The sequence below is a fragment of the Zingiber officinale genome, chromosome 1B, assembly GCF_018446385.1.
Source record: "Zingiber officinale cultivar Zhangliang chromosome 1B, Zo_v1.1, whole genome shotgun sequence".
NCBI lineage: Eukaryota > Viridiplantae > Streptophyta > Magnoliopsida > Zingiberales > Zingiberaceae > Zingiber > Zingiber officinale.
This window is the reverse complement of record NC_055986.1, coordinates 150,740,114-150,766,304: the sequence shown is the minus strand read 5'-3', so window position 1 is coordinate 150,766,304 and position 26,191 is coordinate 150,740,114. Positions and strand designations below refer to the sequence as shown.

The 26,191-nt window shown below is 36.1% G+C and overlaps 1 protein-coding gene across 3 annotated transcripts; it reads right to left on the bottom strand.

Moving 5' to 3' along the window:
• Positions 1-2,141: 2,141 nt before the first annotated feature.
• Positions 2,142-24,923, bottom strand: LOC121985022. Of its 3 annotated transcripts, none has more exons than XM_042538277.1 (6): positions 24,655-24,923; positions 23,773-24,571; positions 23,077-23,135; positions 20,792-20,920; positions 15,327-15,462; positions 2,142-2,300 (listed from the first exon to the last, which is right to left on the bottom strand). In XM_042538277.1, exons 2-6 carry the CDS (start codon positions 24,475-24,477, stop codon positions 2,199-2,201), a joined length of 1,131 nt encoding a protein of 376 aa, XP_042394211.1. In that variant the 5' UTR covers positions 24,478-24,571; positions 24,655-24,923; the 3' UTR covers positions 2,142-2,198. The 3 variants fall into 3 exon arrangements, with proteins under 3 accessions (XP_042394211.1, XP_042394203.1, XP_042394195.1); XM_042538269.1 differs by lacking the exon at positions 2,142-2,300 and adding an exon at positions 5,076-5,623 and having other exon boundaries at positions 24,659-24,918; XM_042538261.1 differs by lacking the exon at positions 2,142-2,300 and adding an exon at positions 5,076-5,623 and having other exon boundaries at positions 24,655-24,917.
• Between the last annotated feature and the right edge of the window lie 1,268 nt (positions 24,924-26,191).

Below are 26,191 nucleotides of genomic sequence, written 5' to 3'. Positions count from 1 at the left end.
TCCTGAAGGTAGTGTCGTCAAAAACTGACCACTGAGTACCTCTGAGGGTCTTTCTAATTTTTCGGAGAACACCCTGGCTATATATGAATGGGTTGCCCCAGTATCAAATAGAACAGTAGCACTATACTGAAAAATGCTAATCTGACCTGTGACAACTGTCGAGGCATTGGCTACGTCCTCTCTGGTGAGTGAGTAGATCCTCGCATTCGCCGTAGCTGGAGGGGCTTCTAATCTGCCCTGGCTGATAAGTGGACCTTCTAGAGCGGCCTGCATCTGATATAACTGAGCTGGCTGGCCTGCATACTGAATCTGCTGTGGCTGAGGAAGACCGGTCTTGTTCGGGCACTGCTTGGCCATGTGCCCTTCTTGTCCACATTCAAAGCATCCTCGTGTGCCCTTGCGACAAACCCCTGGGTGGAATTTCCCACAAGTAGCACACTTTGGATAACTGGGTCGCTTGCTAGATGGTCCTCCTTTTGGGTCACTCCCTGATTTGCGCTTGTTGTTGGAGTTCCCTTTCCAGTTAGAGCTGTGGCCTTGCTGTTTTTGAGTGTGAGAGTTTCCTTGGCCTTTGGACTCTGAGGAGACTTGCTTCTGCTGCTTTATGTTGTTCTGGTAATGGTCAAGGCACCGCTCACTAACTCCTCTGTGGTTTGTGGCCTATGTATGCCACCGCCACGTTCATCGCTATCTCGGCCTCGGCATCTTGAGCATCAACCGGATTCGTTCCCTTTCTGTGCTGACTAGCTCTGGGCATAGACGAGCCAACCTGTTAAATTTCTTCACGGCTTCCTCAACTGAAAGGTTGCCCTGACGAAACTCAGTGAACTCGTCGTAGTGGCGGTTTGTGACCTGTATGTGAAAGAACTCCTCGAAGAACTCCTTCTCGAAGTCAGCCCATAACATCTGGTTCACTGGGCGCTTCGTTCGATCCTTTCCCACCACATGCGTGCGTCTCTGTCAGGCCGAAGGAGGCACACTTCACCTTCTCGTGTGCTGGCCAGAAGCTCCATCATGCTCTCCAGGTTACCAGACTTGTGCATCCCATGGTTCACTAGTGCCCGAGAAGTTCTCGGCTTGACTCGCGCCACGATCGGATAGGCTTCCTTTCTTGGCTCAGCTGTAGGCTGAGCTGGTGGAACCTCTAAGACTACCGGAGTCGTCAAATTCGGTTCCGGGGTGACTGTGGGGGTATTCTGCTGATTATCCTTTAAGGTGGCTATTTCCTGTTGCTGTTCAGCTAGCTGCTGCTGTAACTGAGCCACTAATGCTGCCTGCCTCTTGCTGGGGCTCAGTAGCTAGTGCCCTTCTAGCTGGACGTCCTCGTGCCATTTCTAAAGACATAGAGAACATATGTATAACTAATACTATCACAGTTATATAATTAATGATATCATGTTTAAAAGACTATCACATACCAACAGGCAGTAGGCATAAAAACATGAACTGTAATAACAAAACAAGGAGCGTAAATAAAGTAGAGGTATTCTTACTTGGAAGCTGTAAGTACAATGCTGATGTGTGTGTAGGAAGTATGGAACACTGCTCTGATACCACTCTGTAACGACCCACCTTCTGGGTACTGGCTGTAAGGCCGATCGTCACAATAATGCTAAACTATACTGTGTGGAAAGCTGGGCTAATTAAAAATTTTACTCTACTAAGGACGGATACAACTGGTAAGAAAGAGCCAAAGACCTTCTTTGCTGGTTCTTTGCTGGTGTACACATGCTAAGGAGGGAAATTGGACATCCCAACTGAACTAGGGACTAGGACTAAACTTCCCAACTACCCACAGACCTGCCGATCGATCCACAGATCGATCGGAGCTGCGGTCGTTCTGTTCCCAACTGGATCGGTCGGCTGACCGATCCAGGTGTGGCTGGATCGGTCGGTCAGACTGATCCAGGTATGTCTGGATCGGTCGGCTGACCGATCCAGGCTCTGATCGGTCTGGAGACCGATCAGAGTTCTGATTTCGTCCGGGGACTCTGATTTCAGCACTTTGGCGTGCCAAAACCTCACACAACAATTCTAATAAGGCTAGGAAACACTCTAATAATGGAAACTAACATCCTCACAACATAAGAGAAGGGTTCTAAGCATAATAGAGTGCATAGCGAACTAATTCATAGTGATTAACAACTAGAGTGCACATAACAAAATACTGTAGAGTTCTGATGCTTAAGTAAAACTTGCTAAAATCCCTTAGAATCTTTTATTCCAGTTCCTGCCACACACATCTTGATCTGCATTGACCTCCAGCCTCCGCTACTGGTCCACTTTTCCTTTACCTTTATCTGCAGTATAAGAAAAGTAGTATCTATAAGCTAAAAAGCTTAGTAAGAAACCATCTACCTCACAAAAACATGCAACGATGCAAATATGATTTTAAATCATGCTGTTTAAAACATATGCTGGATATACTGAATAAACTAAGCATGGCATGGCATATAAGCATACAATCATGGCATATCTAAAGCTGAACATATAAACATGTATAACTACTGCACATAAAGTTATCATGCATATTCACACGGAAAAACTAAGCTGGAGCATGATACTGAAACTGAACTAAGCTAAAACTGATCTTAAACTATATTCACTGGATTAGATTAAGAGTTTGAAAGCTAATATCATAATAAGTGAAAATAGTAATCATGCTGCTGTTTGGGCCCGACAACTGTACTTGCTATGCGCGCATCTCTAACTAGTCCCGGGGTTGCAAATCCCGAATTTAGTAGAGCTACTAGGTTATCTAAACCTAGGGACCGACTATGGGAGCCCAGCCCAATGGATATCTAATCCAGTACAGTGCCAACTGAAAAGTAAAATACTGAGTATAGCTAAACTGTTCTAAATAACTGTTTCTAGGTTATCTGAACCTAGAGCTAGGTTGTTTGACCCTAGAGCTAGGTTGTCTGAACCTAGAGGCAACTGTGGGAGCCCACCCATTGGACCGTAGTCCCATATAAGCTAGGATAACTAATTTACTGATTTAGATGCTTCTAATGCATTCAACTGTGCTAATAAAAATACCTAGGTTGCATTTTTCTAAGCTAGTTATTTAATCGACCACCTAGTGTGCTTTAACTCCCCTCTCTATTAGGGAGACTACCCTTAGGCACCCGACAGCATCTAAACCTCCAACTGAAGGAGAAAAGACGTGTCCGGCCCATCTAAAGGTACTCACTAAATCCCTAAACCTGCGAGGAAGGTTAAATACACCCTATATGTCGAAAACATACGCATATAACTAAACTAATGCACAGAAAATCAAACGGTAGCTATTATACTGCAGGTGAGGGGTTTCTTACCTCCTGTTCGTAATTTCTTACGATTCTATTCGCTAGAATTCCGGTGGAGATGACCTTCTCGACGATCCGCTCACGTCTTTGCGTTCCTCTCGCGGAGAAGAACCTCTTTCGTGTTGGAGTCGTCGCCGGAAGATGATCCGAGAGCCCTTGGGGCTTGGGCGCCGAGAGAGGAGGAAGAGGAAGGTGTCGGCGTGAGGCTTTGGAGAGGAAGGGTTTTGCCGAACCAATAAAAGAAATAACCCAAACCCCACTTAAACCTTCTATTTATATTAAGTGGTAATTCCGGCCCAACTCTAATATAAATTAAATCGTCTCCCTTTCCTTTCAGCACGGCCCTGCTGGGTTCACCGGTTACTAGCATTATCCCTTACACCATAGGTCTCGGGTTCGATTCCCGCCTAAGCTATTTTATTCTTTTAATTATTTTTGCTACTTCCGCTACTCGAAAAATTCCGGAAAAATATCTAAAAATTTCAGAAAAATCATAGAATAATTCTAATGCAAGTTTGAGAATTTTCGGGCGTTACAAGTTCAACATTCGACTAGAACCCTAAAAAAGAGACTCAAGCCATTTGTTTTTCATAATTCACTACTTGGAATATCTCTATAAAAGAATTTGCATATTTTATTAGCTTTGGTCTTGCAATATTAATTAGATCGAGTGTTATAAACATTGATTAAGTTTGATTTTGCCCGTTTAGTTTTGGTTAAGAAAGTTGTCTTAGTTAACTTAAAATCAAGTGCATTTTAAATTTAGTTTATTGTTGCTTAATTAACTAGTTTTATTTCCGTGGTATATTCTGATTGTTTGTTTATTTAATTATTATATTATCAATTCATAAAATTGTATATGCTATGCACTGCTATAGCGTAGGCATGATCCTACACGGTATAGCGTCTAAATCCTAAGTCCAAATGGATTGAGCTCCTGAGCACTTGAACACCGAAATAAAACCTGAGTGCGGATACGTGAGGATCTCGAAGAAGGCTTTAAATTTCATAGTTACATGATAGTTGCGGTTATTATGAAACAATTACCTCGATTACAAAGGGATGCACTCTTCAATATAGATAAAACAGATGCATCCTTTGAGAAAAGATAGAATAAGTTTTTTTCATCGCTCCCTCTGTATAAGATAATGGTGCCAACATTGAGGAATACGTTATTCTTTGCTCTCTCATCTATTTGCTACTCATTTCTCCAAAGTCTGACTTAAGAGTAAAGGAGTCTCATCAAGTCTATCTCGATTCCCTTCTAATCTTCTTCTTCTTGTGAACATAAGATATCTCTAGTAAAGCCATTATTCTAATCCCCATCCGACAGTGAACTTCTTCATTATCGACTTGTCATTCCACAAGTGCAACTGGCCTATCCAAACTCTTCGCCCGTCAATTCATACTGTCTCAACCGGATTACTATAGAAAAAAAAAAAATCTAATTAATCTCATTGAGTATTCCTAGGATGATGGATCCGATCTCATAAAAATTTTCCACCGACGATTAAAATAAATTGAGAAACATACGCCGCAACCAATCCAAAATCTAATATTCTTTAGTTATACTCCCCATTTAGATTCCTATAAATACGTTATAATGAAAGATCTGTAAATAAAAAGTGAGATTAGATGATTAGTGAACACCGACGCTAATCACAGAGAACCCATTATACCTGCATTATATATTAGAATATATTATTCATCTATATATCTAAACAATTAGATGATTTTAAAATTAGTAAATGTTCAAATAGCGACAAGTGCAAAAAGTCTAGATCGTCCATATCATTATTTTAATACTAAACCAACCAAATATAAAACCCACCAATGCCAGAGTACTAATTTAGCCAAAATACATGTTTGCCCATTTTACACTATCTAGCTCATATTTACATAATAGCAAAGGCAATGCCATCGACAGCTCTTGCACAGACTGTAGGTATCAGTCATGCATAGGCATACATAATCAAGAATGCGTTTAGCAACATTTACGAGCTTGTTGACGTTGTTCTTCGCAGCACCATCTCTCCCGAGTCATTTTTCTCAAAAACCCTTTTAATCCACTCAGTCCATTTTGAATTGTGTATATTGTTGGTAGACGATGATGGAATAACCTCGGCATCCATAATTGGATTATTATCATCAAACGTGCCATATTCTGATGCTGAATATGCATCTGGCACAGACATTAGAATGGCACGCTGAAGTGCAGCTTTGTGCTCTTTGTTGTGCTCCTTGGTGAGCGTCTTTTGCCTCTCCATCCTTGGCATTGGAGGAATCTCCATTAGCATTTCACTCTCCATCATTAACTGCAAGTTTCAAAAGCTTGCTGTTGGTTGGAGGTTGTTACTCCAAATTTAAAAATTATATAGTGGTGAATTCAACAGCCAGTATGAATTTTTACAACAGTCCCGAGTTACAAAGACCATTCAGCAAAACAAACTCAATGGCCAGTATGAATTTTTCCAGTAGTGACAAGATACAAAGGCCATCACTGAAAACTACTTTATCTTTTATTTATTATTATTTTAATAAAAAAACATAGATGAGAGCCATGCAGGTGCAAGAATATGCTAGAAAATATGTGCTAGCATTGCAAAACTACCTAAAGAAAGTCTGAGGTATTCAGTTGCTAAAAAACTAGTCTCCTTGGCAAATTGCAATTTGGTAAGTTTCTAGAATTAGTGAGTTAGCAGTCGTATGAGTTTTGAAAACTATAGTTTGTTGTAGACAAGGTGTTTTGTCATTACACATTACATTAAGTCCTTATGCATGAGTGTTTTACTCTTCCGTACTTAGTATAAGGAAACATAGGCTCCTTTCAGGGTGTCCCCTTACTCTCCTCCGTCTCCAGTCCCCTTAATATCCCCTGCATTACAGTTACATTAAGTCCTTATGCATGAGTGTTTTACTCTTCCCTACTTAGTACAAGGAAACATAGGCTCTTGTCAGGGTGTTCCCTCCTCTCCTCCCAATTTCCAGCCCCCTGGATGAAATTGTGCCTATGTTTGGTAGCATATTCTGAGCAGACCCATCCCTTCTTGAGGAAGACGTTTCGATTTCACTCTCTTTGCAACTGCCACCATCTTCCTGTTCTCGAGGACTCTTGAGGTCACCTCAACCTGAAAATGACACCTTATGATATTGCCTATGCTAACCTTACAGCACTACAATGCTTCTTTCCTTGATCTCTTCCAGTTTTCCATTCTCTCCATCGTTGTCCCTTCTCGTTTAATTCGTGACTTATGTGTCTCTTTAGGCACATTAACATGTTTCTAATTAATGAATGCTATTTCCCTCCATCTTGATCACCCCTTGCATCCTCTGTATCTACTTCTATTGGACCTTCTTCTCGATATTGAATAGGAGATCCATTATGAACTTCAATTGATCCCTTATACTAACAAATAAAGTCTCTCATCTCTTGAAAGTCTGTGATTATTGGAAACCTCTCCCCTATTAAAAAATCCATTTCTTCCTCTTTTGTGGCCCAGCCATCCTCATAGCCCTTCCCCAAATGTAAGGACCCCAATGACAAGGAATGTGTTGCTAGAGAGTCGAGACTGCCCAACCCACTGCACCACTGCAATGAGTGGATCACTCCACCATTGTTGTTGAATTTCCTATGCAGTCAACTAATTTGAATGTCAAAATGGGGTATAAAGGGGATACATATCTAGCTGAAGCTCAAGTAGTCTTTCAACTATCCCAGTTTCAAGATCTCATTTTCAGGATGATATTGAAATGATAATTGTGCTAATAAAGGGATTCTTCATCATTTTACCCGATCCTTTGCTTAACTAGTATGATCTGGTCTTGGGATCCTTAATAGTGTGGGATTGATAATGAGGAGTTGATTCTTGGTCAGCAACCTTGTATTAGCAACTTATTTTCCATGAGTCATGGATAGTTGTGAGGCATTCTTGTGACCTTCAATCTCTTGTTGAGCGTCTAGTTATTCTTATTAGAATCAATCTTTTAGTTGGGTTTTTGGACTTATTTTATTTGGGGCAGCAACTCTAATTGCTTCTGGCAGGCCTCTCCAAGTCGTGGATGCCTGGGGCAAGTGCTGTTAATTGAGTTAATGTTTAGTCTTTGAACTGGTGTTTTTGTTCAATGTGCTACCTTATATTTTGATGAGTGATTACAGATCTTACCTCTTCTTGATGGAAGCTTGAGTGGGAGATTGATTTAACTCACCTTCTGTGATTTTATGCTTGAGGTATTCTCACTTTTTGTCATGATGACTGAAGTGCATTGTCTTTTTCATTTATATTTAGCAAATTATTTTAGGTGTTTCAAATTGAGGGGGACCCTTTGTGTATAATTAAAATGTATATCTGAAATTGTGGAAATAATTGTGTATCTTTTTTTTTTTTAAAAAAAAAGAAGTAATAAAGTGCTGCTAGAATGATTGAAATGGCAAAATAATAATTGAAGGGGTAAAAATAAGGTGTAAAATTTATACTATACTTTTAAGAGTCTCTGGAATTCCGTCTATGATAAACAAGTTATGGTCGGTCCAAAACCCGGATAAAGGAGGAGAGTTGTATTAGGTTGTCAGCGAGCGTTAAAATTAAGACAAATGTTCAATGAATGGATTCATTAAACTATTGTGCTAATATTAGGTTATTTTCCGAAAGGAAGGTATTGCAGGGTCCGACTATAACGTCTCAGTAAGAACTGCTACATCTCCAGAACTCGTATGTAGTATTAAATATGCAAGTGTTCGTGTTGTAGGGTCCGACTGTAACGTATCGACAAGGACCACTACATCTCCAGAACTCCGATGTAGTGCTAATTAAGCAAGAGTTCTCATATCATAGGTTGGATAAGAACAAATATTATAGGAAAACTAATAGTCTAATATTTAGAACATGGAACATAGGAACCCTCATTAGTAAATCAATGGAGGTAGTAGATGTGATGATTATGAAAAGAATTAGTATTTTATGTGTACAAGAGATAAAATAGGTAGGCAAAAAGGTAAAGATGATAGAGAACTTGGGTTTTAAGTTATGATACACAGAAAAAGTAAAACAAAAATAGAGTGGGTATTATTTGGAGATAGGTTGTTAACATATAAATGAGTAGTTAAAAAAGGGGATAGAATTATAGCTTTTAGTAGTAGCGAAAAAAACTATGAATGTGATTAGCATATATACACCTCAAGTAAAATTAGATGAATCTACCAAATCTAGGTTTTGGGACGAACTAGATGAAGTATTGCAAAACATTCCACCAAATGAAATGATTTTAATAGATCTAAATGGGCATGTTGGAGTGAAAAATGAGAAATATAAGAGGGTACATGGGGTTATGGGTAGGGCTGTAAATGAACCAAGCGTTCGTGAACAAGCTTGGTGTTCGGCTTGGTAAGAGCTTGTTTATGTTCGTTCAATATACATAAGATTAATTAAACAAACAAGCTTGAACAACTCGTTAAGCTAAACAAACAAGTTTGAACACATATGTGTTCAGCTCGTTAACGTTCGTGAACAATATTCGTGAATAACGTTCGTGAACAATGTTCACGAACCATATTTATTAATAAAACTATTTTCAATATGCTAAATAAATAATAAAATAAAATAAAATAAATAAATAAATTTAAATTATTAATCTTAATAACCAATCAAACAATTAAAAGTTTCAAACAATCAAATAAGCTTGAATTGAGAGCTTGATAACATCTAATGAACCAAGCTCAAACTAAGCTCAAGCCAAGCTCAAACCAAGCTCGAACCAAGCTTAAGCCAAGCTTGAATTGAGAGCTTGATAACATCTAAACGAACCAAGCTCAAGCCAAGCTTCAAACAAGCTCAAGTTCATAAAAAATAAACCAAGCCAAGCTTGAACACTCATTTCAAAAGCTTTGTTCATTTTAAGCTCGGCTCGGCTCAGCTCGGTTATCATATCAAACAAGCTTGAACACTCTAAAACTCGGCTCGGCTCGGCTTGTTTACGACCCTAATTATGGGTTTGGAACGAGAAATGAAGAAGGAGAAAACTATAGATTTTGCAACAGCATATGACCTTGTATTAGATAATATATTTTTTTTAAGAAAAGAGAAGAACACTTGGTCACATTCAAAATTGGGAATAATAAATCACAAATTAACTTCTTAAAGTTAGGAAGAGAGAAATAAAGATGGTAAAGATTGCAAGGTCATCCCTAGAAAAAGCTTAACTACCCAATATAGGTTAGTAGTATTGTATATATGCCTCAAGCATAGTAAGAGGCTACCCAATATATATGACTTTTATATGACTTTTATATGACTTTTATAGTAAGAGCTTACTCAAGCATAGTAAGCATAGAAAAAGCTTAACTACCCAATATATATGACTTTTATATTTGTAAGAATAAGGAAAACTTAAAAAAATATATAATAGCCAAGAAAGAGGCTAAGGAAGCAGTGAATGAAGAAAATAATAAAACTTTTGAACGGTTATATCGAAAATGGAATAGAAAAGAAGGGGAAGGAGACATTTATAGAATAGCTAAAGTGAGAAAAAGGAAGACAATAAAATTGATTAAAAATGAATGCAATAGGGTACTAGTAAATGATGGAGAAATAAAAGAGCGGTGAAAAATGTATTTTCATTAAAGATTTAGGTGACCTAACTTAACTTGATTAATTTAAAAAGGTTAAATGAGTATAGAGATTAAAATTTTTATCATAGAATTCAAAAATCAGAAGTAAAATAAGATTTAAATAGGATGCACAATGGAAAAGTTGTTGGACCATATGATATTCCGATAGAGGTATGAAAGTGTCTAAGGAAATAAAGTATTGAACGACTTACAAAATTATTTAACATGATATTGAAAATGAAAAAAAATATCGGGTGAGTGCTCTAGTTCCCTTATATAAGAATAAGAGCGACATACAAAATTGTACAAACTATAAAAGTATTAAACTAATAAATCATACCATGAAGATTAAGGAAGGAGACCACGGTGACTAAAAATCAATTTGGGTTCATGCATGAAAGGTTGACAATAGAAGTTATATATCTTGTCAGGCAACTAATTGAAAAGTATCAGAGCAAAAATAAGATCTACATATGATATTTATTGATTTAAAAAAACTTATGATAGAGTCTCAAGAGAAATTATATGGAGAATTCTAGAAAAAAGAGACGTTAGCGTAACATATATTAAACTCATTAAGGATATGTATGAGGATGTAACGACCAAAGTGAATACTTCATGCAGATTAACTAAAGCATTTTCAATAAAGATAGGATTATATCAAGGATCAACTCTAAGTTCTTATCTTTTTATACTAATTATGAACGAACTTACTGGACACATTCAAGACACAATAGCATGGTGTTTGTTGTTTGCATATGGAGTAAATGCTAAACTAGAATTTTGACGGGACACACTAGAAGTGAAAGATTTTGGCTTAGTAGAGCAAAGACAGAATATATGAAATTTAAGTTTAGCAATATTAGACATAATGAAACAATTGTTAAAATAAGATGATGAGTTGAGCTTTAAGTATTTAGGAACATTTTTGCAAAATGATGAAGGGATTGAGAGATATGTCTTACATAGAATACAAGTATAATAGTTGAAATAGAGGCGAGCGTCGAATGTTTTATGTGATGGTAAAGTACCTTTAAAACTTGAAGGAAAATTTTACAAAATGGTGGTTAGACCTACTTTGCTATATGACGCTGAATGTTGGGTTATGACTCGAGCACATGAGCAGAAGATGAAAGTTGTAGAGATGAGAATGTTTAGGTGAATGTGTGGACATACGAGGACGAATAGAATAAGAAATGAGAGCATTAGAGAGAAAGTCAAAGTTACATCTATTAAAGAAAAACTCCGAGAGGCAAGTTTAAGATGGTATGGACATGTACTTAGATGACCAATAAATGCTCCAGTCAGGTAATGTGAAACTATGATAAATATGCACATCAAACGAGTAAGACCAAAAATGACTTGATTAATAATAATAAAACAAGATAAAATTTATGTAAGTATAGATGATAATATAGTAGAGGATAGAGCCTAATGGTGTAAAATGATCAATATAGTCGACCTTATCTAATGGGATAAGACTTGATAGTTGTTATTGTGTTATTGTTTTAAGAGTCTCTGGATTCAGTGAGCGCTCTATGAACCACATCAATGGTATTCATGAACTGTCCAAGGGAAAGATTTAATGGTTGGAGTTAGTTGGTCACTAAAAAATGCTACAGGAATTTGATGTTGGAGTCCCTCATCTTGAAGCTATCAAGTCTCCATCCCCTTCTCTCTCACAGTACCAAATCCATAATTCCTCCCCTCTTATCCATGCTCCCACCTCCCACCTCCAACCCTATCCAACCTGCTTCCCCCCTCGCCTTTTAGCATTTTCTTTTCATAGTTTCTACATTTTTTTCTGTCCCTTTCTCATCTTGTTAAGGTTTAAGAAATACAATGGTTAAGCTTAGGGATCCAAATGAATCTGCTTCATGAGGCAGGGTGGCAGACCTCTTGTACTTGACAGATTGGCTATTGACTACATTACATTACCATGACAGAGCTTGGGCAAACCTTTCACAATTGACGAATGCTTGTCTGGTTTCTCTAACAGATGGGTGTTATCCTCTAAGAACCCTCAACAACGATACCACTGCATTGCCACCCTCTTGCCCACTCCCCTACCTCAGAAATTCATTGTTGCCTCATGGCTGGAGTCTGCTAGGATTTCCACCATAGTTTGATAAGATCTTCTGGTCTTCAAATAAGCTGCTAAACAATTAAGTTCTCTTTTACTGAGTATATCATTGAAATTATACTCAATTCCCTGTATTTCTTATTCATAAGAGTTAAAGCTTATACTTCTTATATTACTCCAAATCTACATTTGAAATTGTAGGCGAGTAATTTTGATATAATAGAACAAAGTGTTTTTACTCTGTGAAGCAATCTATGTTTAAAAACAAAGTAATGATAAATTCTGCACCATTTTAATTTATTAACGAATAGTCATATGATAGTTAAATTTTGTCCAATGTATATTGTTATAAGATACATAAGTATTAAATCTCATAATTTAGTCATAGGATAGTCAAAAATTCTGATTTTGCTATTGGTTTTTATATAAACCCAGCATGGTCCATGTGGCCAATTTGATCAAATGATATAGGAGAGATTGTTGGTGCAATGATATCCCAACTGATCGATTTTGAGTGTTTTGATGTTTGACAAAACAATTAAGTTTGGCCAATATTGTGCTTGCTATGAAATTTGCCGAGTGTATAGGTGCAGTGGATTGAAGAAATTTAAGTAGGTCAAGATTGATAAATACTTGGCGTAAGAGAAGTTCACCCAGTATTAATAGAGGAAAAGGAGAAAAAGTTCAATAAGTATTGGCAAAGGAGAAATATACGTAGGTTGAGAGTAACCAAGTACTTTGTGGTTGGAGAAGTCCAAATAGGTCAAGAATGATTAGATATTTAAGAGTCAAAAAGTCTTGTAGATCAAGGTTGAACATTTACCATGCAAACAAGGAAGATTAGGAAGAAAGAGGCATTTAGGCAGACAAGGAAGACTCATAGACTCTCTTGGGAACACCCAGAGGTGAGACCTCATGGCAGACTTGACTGGTAAAGTCTAAGTGATTTGTGAGAGACTGTGAGTGACTTGTATGATTTTTTTGTAAAATTTGACCTAGGAAAGGACTCAACCAAGAAACAAATATTTCAGCATTGGAGTCAATAATCCAGTGAACTGGGAGGTTAAGACCAGTTGATTGTATGTGTTGGGTCAACTAAGGAGTCAATTCAAGATGTTTAGCTTGCAGACAAAAGATTATTGTTTGGAGTACCATTGAGTGAGGTAGGTTGAGTTGACTAGATAGTTAATTGAAGACCTACCTGCAAATTAATTGCACTTTGTTTGGGAGTAAACTAAATCCTAACGTAAGTCAGAAGATCATTAAGCCGACTTAGAAAGGTAACAATCGTCAGGCTTACATGTTTTAGGGTTTAGGTTGAGTTGAATGGAATCATAAAGAATAAGAGATTGAAGCTCATTTGAAGGCAACTTAAAGGTTATGAATAAAGGGGCAAGTGGAGCTCATAGGACAGATGGAAAAGCTCATGAAAATATTAGAGAATATTTAATATGGAAATATAATTCCACCCATGACAAATCAGTCCCAAGCCAGGATAAAGGAGGAGGGTTGTATTAAGCTGCCAACTAACATTAAACTAAGGCAAATGTTCAATGAATGAATTTAATATGGAAATATAGTTGTTTGATACCAAACTAGAGAAAGTTCAAGCGAAAAGGCTTGAAGGCTCCTACAATAATTGTTTAATAACAAACCAACAAACATGTGAAATTTAGTTGTTAAAGGTGGAATCATATAGTTAAAAGCCCAAGTATGGATTCAAAGGTTCAACATCGTAAAAAAAATATATAAAATGAGAAAAGATATAATAAAATTATTTATTTACAACAAATGTTATAAAATTTTAAAGACATTATCTATAGTAATAATGCAACATACAAATAATGTTATCTATTAACTTAAAAATTAATAAATAATAAAAATAGATTATAACCAATAATGAAATCATATTTTACGTATAAATTACTCGATAAAATTTATACAAAGACTCCATGCAAATTCTCTAAGAATCAAATTGGAGTGAAATTGGTAAAAAAATTTATAGGGATCCCAATCTGACCAAGGTTTAATTCAATTTAATCCTTTTTAATCTCAATTTGATCAAATTTTAAAGATTCTATTAATTTTATAATAGAATTTAACTAATTTCTACTTATTTCTTTGACTCTCTAGGCTTTTCTAAAACTTCTATTTAATTTTTATGATATGTTTCTCATAAAATATCAAATTGGGCCATTGTCAATACCCATCCACCTCAGGCTATCCATATTAGTATCAACCGATTTTACCAACTATGCGCCAACCTCTTTAAAAAGATAAAAATCTCAGGTTAGTCGCTCAAGTTAATATAAACCATAATGAGAACATTCAAAGCAAAATAACAAGGTAATAACTAATATTGAAATAGTAAATGTGATAACAACAAAACCTTTTAGCCAATTATATGAGCTTTGACACTATGTTTCATACGGATTTTGCTCCATTAGCATGTTATGGGTATATTGAAACACATCCACACATAATTAGGAGTGGGGGTTATACCCTCACATGTTAAGTGATGCTTTTGTCCATTTTATTCTATTGAATTGACAGAGGAACTACTCATTCTAGTGAGACTTTTAGAAATTTCTTATAACTTTCCCTAACAAAGAGATAGATTTCCACATATTGATAACTATTTCAGACATTAAAACAATAAATTGATAGCAATGTAAGACAATGTGAATCTTTCCAATCCTAATCCATTTAGGTAAGACATCATACAAAGCAAATAGATATTTGTGATACTCAGGTTGGGAACCTAATTTATTTATTTAAAGATGTCATGACTCAAATGAGTGTACAACTCAGATAAGCATCTGGTATAACTTACTAGTCTAAAATATTTAAGCTCAAGTTAATGACAACAGCTAAAAGCTTATAAAGCTCCTTTATCAGTCCATGCCTATGTAAGACTAGATTGTGGTGTCAATTAGAGAGTTTTGTATTCCTGAGGGTTAAAATCCAATTCATACAACGGAATCATCCCTAATTGGTAGCATGAGAGGCCTAATGGTGGCTACACTGTCACATAATCAACATTTTCAACACTTAACTATGTTTAAAATTAGACCTAGGTTTCTCTAATATTAATTGTCATGATGCACTTAGATAAAAGAACTAACCAATTAACTTGTTAAGCTTACCTATTAGCTGAAAAAACTTGAGCTCAACTAATAGTAGCTAACTTATTTAATCATATAGAATTTCTTCATTAACAGGTGGAGCTAAATAGGATGTAACAAAAGATGAAAAAATTATTGATAAAGTGCTTTGAAACAGACATTCAGAGAACCAAATACTATAGAGGCGAAGTAATATAAAGACTCACATTCAAGGCATGTTGGGATTCTCTTTCTATCCAAATAATGGCATGATCTGATGTAGCATTGCACGAAAGAACAATATGTTCAAATCGTCCATCTACCGGCACAGCTGTTCTAACAACAGGTGGAAATCTTCCACACCTGCAACCGGCAATATAATTCAGTAGTATTCAATAGTGAGACCTGTCAAACACGAACTAAGATAACAAGAGTCATTAGCTTTCAGAGGCAGAAACAATATACCGCCTGAAGATCATTTTTTCATTTTATCTTTATTGCAGTAAAGTCATTCACTGATATGCATGCAAATGCAATGTGAAATCAGGAATAATTATTATCAAAATGATTATATGAGCCCCTGGTCCAACTCCATCATGATAAAAATCAGATATGATGTGTACAATAACATAAATGATGTGTAATCAACTCAACCAGCAAATTATCTAAGAGTGACCAACTATATAGAGATAAGAAGGTTCTGCTTCTAGTAGTTAGAGATCTAAGTTTCAGTAATGGTGTCACGTACAATTAAATTGACTAAATTTTTACATTTCAGTGAGTTCATTGTAAAATTTTCCTAAAATATGTCTTTAGAGAAGTAAAGTGCAAGTGTCTAGTCAGTGAAAAAACCATTGCTACCAATTGGATCATTATCACTTATTGCTTAACTGAGATATGGAAGATATAATGAAAATCCATGTCCAAAGTGTTAGCGCAGATATGATGTAAACAGCTAAACATGAAGAGGAATGCTAGAAGCACAAATGAACTGATTTAAAATTTTGAACCCAAGCTAATGCTTCACTCATCTAACACTTTAAGCCTCATCCAATAAACGACAATCCTCATGGCATGAAACTAGGTTGATGCAAAATTTAAATTCGAAATAAGATTTCCTTTTATAATTAGATTTAAGTTGGTAAAATTTTATATTTATTTATTTGAAGCAAATTAGGACCTTGCTTATTTCTGGGCAAGAAAGCTTGGTAATTCCTTCCAAAACATCTACCACTTCCTTCACTAGGTCCCTTACCTATAGCCATGATCTAGTTTTTTTTATCCATCATGATCCCATAGTACTGTAAACACTAGATCTACTCCCACCCTATCCCTAGTCTGATTTTAGTCGCTGTTAAAGTGAAAGATTTACTCTTTCTTCCAATAATCTTGCTCAGTATCCTATTCAACCAACCTCCTCTTGGTGTGTCTATATCCTATCAAACAATATATATTCTTTAGAGGTGGGTAGGGTTCCAATCCAATCTCCTAAAAGATCAAGCACAAGTGCAACTTATCCTCAAGACTGATTGAGATTCACACGTAATGATTTTCAAAGTAGATATCATATTAATATCACATGTAATTGTTTTACAGAATTTTTTATGTTTAGTTAGTTTTTGTCACAAACCTTAGATTCCATAGTAAGCTAGCAAATGTGTTGGCCTGGGGACGGGCTGACAGAGACATTGGGGGCGAGCGAATCGCCTTTTGCCATCATAGAAAGCTAGCAAAAAAATCATTTTTTATTATCTTATTGTACCAAGTTTTAAAACGGCAAATGTTGATCCCAAATCTGGATGAAAAAGGTTGAGGATTACAAACAACATGCATCACGATATCGTATCTTGGATGTGTTTAGTGAGTTCATCTATGATAAGTGTAAAAAAATAGGGACTTAGAGCTAATCCTTAACATAACCCTATCTTTATGGGAAACGCTTTGGTTAATCTGTCTGGAATCTTCACTCTTATTATTATATCTTATACATATCATAATTAGTTTAATATATCCTATACTAATACCTTTTTTTTTTTAGATTCTTCATATAATTTTCTTGGGACTCTATTATAAGTTTTTTCTAGGTCGAATATCATTTATAGGTCTTCCTTTTATTCACGATACTTTTCAATTAGTTGTCTAAGAAGATGTAAAATTTTTATTGTGGGTCTTCCAAATATAAATCCAAAATTGATTTTTTTATCACTATGGTATCCTTCCTTAGTCTTTTTTATATTACTTTTTCTCAAAGTTTCATAATATAACTCATGAATTTAATACCCCTATAGTTTGTACAATTTTGTACATCTCTTTTATTCTTATATAAGGGAACTAGAGTACTTACCCTCCCCTGATCAGACTTTTTTTTTTTTATTTTCAATATTAGGTTGAATAACTTTGTAAGTCATTCAATACTTCGTTTCCCTAGTCACTTCCATACCTTTATCGGAATATCATTTGATTTAATTTTCCAATTTTGCATCCCATTTAACACTTGTTCTGCTTATGAAATTTGAATTCTATAATAAAAATTTAAATTTCTATATTCATTTGACCTAATTAAATTACCTAAGTTAAATTAGTTACCTGAACCTTCATTAAAAAGTTGATGAAAATACCTCTTCCATCATTCTTTTATTTCCTCATTATTTACTAATACCTTATTGCATTCATCCTTAATAAATCAATAAGATCTCTTGTCTTCTTCTCTCTCGCTTTAGTTATGCTGCAAATGTTTCTTTCCCCTTCGTTGATATCTAATTTTCGATATAAGCGTCAAAAGTTTCATTCTTAACTTCATTTATTACTTTCTTGGCCTCATTACTGTATATTTTTTTAAGTTTTCCTCGTTCTTACAAATATATAACGTCTTACCGGTTGTTTGTTTTTCTTCACTTTTTCATCTACTTTCTCATTCCACCATCAAGATTCTTTACTTGGTAGTGCACATCCCTTTGACTCACCGAGTACACTCTGACTAGTATTTTTCAACTTTGATACCATCTTATCTTATGTTGTATTCAAGTCACCATATATTTAAATCCGTCAATGTCGATCCCAAGCCCAAATGAAAAAGGGCAAGGGTTGCGCGTTAGGTTGCCAGCACTTTCAGACAAATGTTCAATGAAAGAGAAAGAAATTAATACAATAACAACAACGAAGCCTTTTCCCACAAAGAGAAAGGAATTAATGACAAAAAAAAAGTCTTAGTTGAAAAAGGAAAAGAAAAGATTCTCAATGGATACGAGGAAATAAAGGGCAAAGGGGAAAGACACTAATCAACATTAGAGGAAAAGGAAATAAAAATGGAAGAAAGAGGGGTGAAAATAACCAATCAACGATATTAAAAGGATTTAAAAAAAATAAAGAAAACAAAGGGGAAAGGGATTAGACGAAAAGGAAATAAAGGGAGAAAGACATTTAGGAGAAACAAAATAAAAATAAAGGGCAAAAAAGTGGCTTAGCGGCCTACCATAACCTAACGATCGCAAGGACGTGACCAAGCATGGCAATCACGAGGTCGCAGTGACTACGTTTGGCCGCAATTCTCTATAAGGTGGCGACCTCGTGGCAAGACGAGGATGTTGCAAGAGCCCTCGCCTGGCGGTAACGAGATTGCGGCAACTACATCTGGTCGCAAGCTCTCCACAACTAGCAACAACCTTGCGGAAACCTTGTGGCCATGTAAGGCCACCGTTACCTTGCGTAGGCCTCACATCCAAGCAAGAAAAATGCGAGTCCTGTAGCTAAGTGAGGCCATTGCAACCTCCAGGAGAAATTCGTAGCTAAGCGAGGTCATTGCAACCTCCTGAAAGCTTATGGCTGACATTTAGTTAATCATCAAGTTGTATTGTGTGGGATCGTCGTAGTTTTGGTGAGAGGTCACCTAGCTCTTATTGGCTCGTTGTTATATGTCACTTGTAAATTTTCTATTCGCTTCTTTTGATTTTTATTGGCTCTATGTCGAATCAAATGTTGTCCCAATCAGCGGGATGGAATATTTTGAAAATACCGACTAGCACAATACAAAACTTTAAACCATGCATAGTTGTCTAGAGATTTGAGATTCTATTTTGTGAATTGTTAAATATGCTTATGATAATTATATAAATAGATCCACAAATATATATTCTTTTGAAGAAGCTTATCGATTTAAAGCTCATCAATCTATTTATATTTTTACACGTTTTTCCCATCCTTCTAGTTTATTAAGAGTCATATTAAGTGTATATGAAAAGGAAAATTACACCAAATAATGAAACATAAATCCATACCACAAAATTAGTGCAATATAGAAGATTATCAAATTACATAATTTATGAGAAAACTATGCTAATTCTTTAATATCATAACAAAAATTTGTTATGGATGCATATGTTATTGACTTGCCGACAAAATTGAATATTAGTTTAATATTCAATATAGAAGACTTATTATTATATCAAGTAATAAATTTTTCTCATTTTATTCATCTTCTAGACATCAAATTCCTTCTACTTTATAGCATAGTTAAGTCCTTAAGTCGATAACATAGTTAATATGTAGTCAATATGCAAACATGCTAACAATAAAGCAAAGTGACTCTGATAAACCCAAAATTTGGATTAAATTGAGGAAAAATTATATCACTCACGTACAGAAAAGAACCTCCCACCTGGAGTGACGTAGGCATTAGAGTCTAGAGTTCAGGTTTTGGTTTTGCCACAAAGGAAAACCCAAGGTAGAAGCTAGGTTTTGGCATGAAAGAGGAAGCAACAAATGACATAGAAAAGTTTGAGAATCCAATTTCTCCTACACTTTCTGGTATCAACAAAGGAAGCCAAATGATGAACCGAATCTAAGACGCTAAGATGCCATAGATGAAGGCCACAGAAAAACAAAAAGGGTTTTCCATCTTGACCAACATGAATTGAGATTATAAATGTAGCAATATAATAATCATCATCTTGTTCTTTAAATGCCCTTTCAGTGGGTAGCAAATTGGTACACTTTGTCCCTCCTTCCTCCTTCGATGCTTTGACTTCATATCCTTTCCTTTTGATTGCTCCTTCCGATGAATTATAAAACATGTTAACCTTACTAGGGGACAAAGATGATGTCCAAACTAGTATTGTTCCAAAATCATCACAACTCTAAATTTTAAAAGTGAAGTACAGAGTCAAATTTCCATGATAACAACAAAAATTAACTGTGAAAACTTTCATTTAGTATATTGCCTTTTGAGTTTTTTTATTGAAAAATTTAGTAAGCTAGCAAGTTAAATGCAAAATATCTATCTTGGAAATCATAATTTTCTTTTCTATGAAATTTATAGCTATTCACACCAAGCAAACATGTCTTTAAGACCATGAAGATGTACAGATTAGTACCTGAGAAAGCCTAAGGGAGTAATTAATCATGCCCAAGAGTTTCCTACCTTACTATCTTCCTTTAAAGTTAACTATTGTGCAATTAGTTGTTCAAGATAACAAGCTGTCCTGTAAAAGCCAATGCTTCTCTATGTTTTTTCCTAAAGTCCTTTAATGGTGAAGTACCTCAATTTCCTATTTTCCTGGAATATTTAAGATGCTAACCTGACTAAAATTAATACAACCCAATAAATCTATCATTTTACAAGTTTAAAAATAAAAAAAAATGTGAATGCCATATTTCTCTGAATTTTGCACATGTCATAATGGACAAGGATGTATACCTGAATGGCTTCCTCTCAATAATATGATAGAGCCTTCCTGGTGCATAGAGTCTCCGGGGATCTCTTACCATAGCATCCTCTGGTATGCATGTATCCGCCATGCATCTTAGACATAACAAGCATGGTAAACTGTGCAAAGAAAATCATACCAGTCCTATCAAATAAGAAAAGACTTCTTAATTGATGTATTTGCAAGACAGTAAGCTGCCCTAGCATGTCTAGGCGGTTTTTCTGGTTTTTGTTCATAGCATGAAGGAAGAAGTTGGAAGAACGTTGGTCAATTGACAGTTATAAAGAAATAAGAATTGATGTGAAATTTCTGTACTTTCCCCTTTTTATTCCAGTCCTTCCTGTTGCTTAGCATAGCATTTTGATGGAAATAAATAGTTGAATAAATGTGATCATCGCCTATTGGAATGCATTATTAAGGGAAAATTGATATTAACTGCAAAAAAGAAAACTAAGGTGATAATGGTTTTGGCATTTACATGGTCAACTTGATTTGCAAAATACAACAAAAACACTACTTATGCAATGAAAAGAGAAAGAAATTGGCACAAGAAGAAACAAGTGAGTTAACTAAAGATATTTGCATGCTACTGTAGGTACATATAAAGAAATGGTTGAAAGACCATTCTTTCTAATGAATATAAGAAATTTCAGGTCCTTGATTGGTCCTTATAAGATCCTATGTATCATATGATGCCTATGTGATACAACAGTTCATGAAATTTGGAGTTTCAAGAAGCTACTTACATCGTGCATTCATGTTTAAGCAGCAAGGAATATAACCCCAAGAATACTTATATGCATTCCATGTATATAGTTTATCTTCAAATGTATAGGCATATGCATATTTTATCATCAAAACTCAGGAATATAACCCCAAGACCCAAGAACTCCCAAAATTTTGATTCAGGATTTTCCTTTTTTAAATAAAAAATAGCCATAGAGAATTTCAGATTGGGTCTCTAAGTTTCCTACAGGTTACACAACATTTAAACAAGGTTTAAAATTTCGGCTTGTGCCAGGATTTCATTCTTATATCGAAACGATATGTTTCAGTACCGTATCATACTGTGCCGATATAGTTTTGGTATTTTTAATTATAAAATATATTAATTAAAAAATAAAATATTTAACATAAATATTTAAAAAATAAACGATATAAAAATAATCTTTTAAAACAGGAAAACATATGAAAATAAATAAATAAATATTTTATATAATTTTTAATAAAATTAATTAGATAATTTTATTAGGGTTTAATAAAGTCTCTTTAGATTATCCATAACTAGGAGTTGATTAGAATAATTAACCTAAGTTTTAATTAAAAAAATCTGAAATCTGACACCACTCGTGAGCTCGCACGATTTCAACGTTGTCGCGTGGGGGGGGAGCGCTCCCGCTACCCCCGAGGGTCGCACGACTCCTCCGGTGTGGCCGCGGGGTCACATGACCCTTCCGCGGCAGTCACATGGTCACACAACCCCTCTGCGGCGGTCGTGTGATCGTGCGACCCCTTTGCGGTGGTCATGTGGTCGTGCAATCGCTTTGCGGCGGCCGCAGAGGGGTTATGCGAACCCCTGATGTCGGGGGGTCACGCGACGCCTCCGCTGTGGCTGTGAGGTTGTGCAATGCCTCCCAGATGGTGTCGGTCAGCGGGCGAAACGAGATGTTTCACCCATTTCGCCCAGCTCGGCATGGTATTTTAAACACGACATTTAAGACATACATCCACATATCTACACATTTATTTTCATCTTTGGTCACAAGCTCCATTTAAAATTGGGTGAAGAGGAGCATAAAAATGATATGTCCGGACTACAAGCAAACATGCCAAATGAAAGACTTCCATAAGAAGAAAAAAGTCTCTTTCCTAAATGGATTACAAAATCATAGTAGATCATTTACCTATATGCATTATGAAGTCATAGTAGATCATGTAGCCATAGTCATTATGAAATCATAGTAGATCACTAAATGCATTTTTTTTTTCTTCCTTTATGGCTATTACTCTTCAAGATATTCAGAGATAACACCATCTTAATTTAAGGGAGCCATACAGATAGTAAAAATATTCAGTACACACCTAAGATTATACATGGTTAACTTTAATCCATTTTTTGTTATGCACTGCAGCATTCATCATTGTTCTGCTTAAAATCCACGAGTGAAAAGTGCTGACTCTAAAAACGAAGGCCTCAATTTACATAATAATAATAATAATAATGAATGAATGAATGAATGAAGTCCTTACTCTAAGAGTTGAGTCCTCAATTTACCAGAAAAGTGACTTGAATATATCTTCCAGAGGTGTTGCTGTCCGAGGCAAGAAATCATCCTGAACAATTATTGATAAACATATGCAAATCAGAACTAAAATTTGGAAAACGATAGCTAAAGACAGAATAGCAATAACAGCCAAAATTTGCACAGTATGGAGCAAAGTCAATATTGGGCAAGATCTAGATTATACTCAAAATGAGGTCTCAGTTTGTACATTCTACTCAATGAATTGTTGTAAAGTTCTTATTCCTTGGACCTTTTCATTTCAATTTATCAGATGTCCTTCTTGTACAGATGGAAAGATGTGGCTCTTAAGTACGACTACCAATTATAGCTAATTTATAGAACAACATGAATGAAGACCATCAGCCCATCAAAAGGCTCTAGATGATGGTTATGGTTGTGGATTGCATTATTTCTTGGTAATTGGATTTATTCAATAACAATTTCACTTGGTATCCATTTATATGCAACACTTTGCATAAATGCTTGAGTTTCTTTATAATATACTTACAATGATCCAAGAAAATTTAAAGTCCTAATTTGTGCATAATTAAGTTGATCCGTGTATCATAGAATGACTATGTAACCCATTTAGATCTCACCTTTTTCTTGGAGAACATTCTCTATTGAATAAGCTCTTATGTGCAACAAAAAAGTACAATAAAAAAGGAGAAGTCTAGGAATCTTACCTGCAGAACAACTGAATTGATGACATCTGCATATCTAACAGCCAAATTAAGTGAGACGCATCTTGCAGGGGCAATAGCAAAACACCTAATCCTATTCCTCTCCACATTCCCCAATTTGTCAAGACTATGAACAGCCACCATTGCTAACAGCGCAGCGACACCAGATCCCAAAGAATGGCCGGCAAATGTAAGAGTGTACTCGGGATTCACCTCCAACAGGTCCTTCAAAACTTTGCACTCCTCATCAAAGACCCAAATAGCAGCTCGCAGAAGACCATTGTGAACGTAACCACCAGAAAATTTCCTCTTTCCAAGACTATTATCCAACAGAACGGTGTAATCGCCCTCTTGAGCAAAATTGAAGCCTCTTATTGCCAAGACGATGTCAGAATTTCTATGATCAACGTAGATCAGATACGGCGGTGCGTTGCCATGGGTGTTCTGGTAGGTCTTGCGGAGGACGACCCAGTGGGTATCGATGCCGTAGCCTCCCGGTGGTGCCCATTGAGGATGGTCGAGATCGTCCTCATAGACTGCGAGAATGTAGCGGCAGAGCCGAGGCACGGGCTCAAACTCTACGGGCGACGCCAGGCCCCAGGTCTCACTGTCGTGGCCGGCGCTGTGGAGGAGGCGCTTCCAGGCCCAGCGAGCGCAGGCGAGGCAGTAGACGCACTCGAGGACAGGAAGGCAGCAAGCAAGTGACATGGACAGCCGAGCAAAAGCGAAAACTACATGGTGAAGCCTCCTAATCTGTTCGATGAAATGCGCCAAGCAGGAAGCAGGGGAAAAGCGTGGAAACCTAGTTCATGATGAAATATGAATGCCGATTTTTGATGATCAGAATCCAACTCCAACTCCAACTACGGGATATATTCAAATTACCTGCCTCGCTCTTGCAAAATTGCAATCTCTGGTCGGTCGCAGAGCAGTAGAGCTTTTAGATTTTGGTATTCTGGAACCCGCCGATACTAGGAGCAATGGCACAAGTATGAATCAAGATGCAGAAAGCCGGAGGGAGGTGGCGTGGTGTGGAAAAAGAGGACAGGGAAAATACAAATCCAGCTACTAGTCAAAACAAACATGCGGTAGGATGGAAGGGAAGGATGGACGATTAGATAGATGCTGGAAATAAAATGCTAGTGGCAGTTGCGCTGAGCTGTGCTGCTACCATCGTACATTCTGGAACAGTATGTATCAATTTTTCTTCTTTAATGGAGATAAAATGAACGAGAGCAAATTGGTTGATTGGGCCTGGGCCCGAGGGAGAATTGGCCTGAGACCGCGTTATGTACTGTCTTTCAATATATCTGGGCCGTTTAATTATCATTTTTTCTCATAATGTAGATAATAAAAATTGAGGATGCTAAATTTATTATAATAGAATAATGAATTAATTTTAGGTGAATAAATGTCCTTGTAGAAACAAATCTCTCTCATCTTCTAATTAATTTGACAGTCGACTATAAGCTGACTCTATGATTTATCTCTCTTCACATAATTTAAAGATGGACTGTAAAGGACGTTTGCGATGAGCATAACTATCTTTTGTTATAAAAATAAAATTACGATTTGAGAGATTGGAGAGGGAGACTTTTGATAAAAGAACTAAAATAGATAGTGTTGGATCGGTAAGGGATATAACTAGGGATGTATAGTGTATAGTGTATGACCTACAAATATAATTTCGTAATCTTTTATAGTAAAAAGGTGATTATACTTGTCCCAGGCGTCCCTCATAGTTCATTCCTAGATTATGTGAAGAGAGGTAAATTATGGGGTTAGTTTATAGCCGACCGCCAAGTGACTAGACGGTGTTTATGATATGTATAGTGTATGACCTTCAAATATAACTATGTATAATCTTGCTAATACCTAGCAATGTCAATCAAATACAATTAGTAATTCCATTAACTACTAATTAACGAGTTAGTTAATTCTTTATTGCTACCTCATATGATTAATAATTCAATTATCTCTAAATGAATTGATTAATCATTATATTGAGTTAAATTTCAAATTAATTCAATCGATTAATACTTCAATTAATCCTTAACTAAATTATCTAATTATAACTAATTAATCACATAAAAACCAATTATGGCATAACCATTTAACCCGCCAACAGCGACAGAAGAGTGCTTCGTTGTGGACAAGTTAGGTGATGATTGAAGGCATCTTCAGGGAAGGACGTATGATGTCATGATGGTCAATGTGTGTGTAGAAGCGACGCAATGTAGACACATCGTGTGTGTTGTGCATGAGAGGAGGAGGCGGGTAACAACAGGCAGAACTTAGGGTTTAAAACTTAGGTTTAAATTAAAACTTAGGAAATTGAATCAATTAACTCTCAGCTTAAATTAGAATAGCCCCTGAGGGTAGAATATCATGGTTAGGTTCTCCAGTGATAAATCAAGGATTT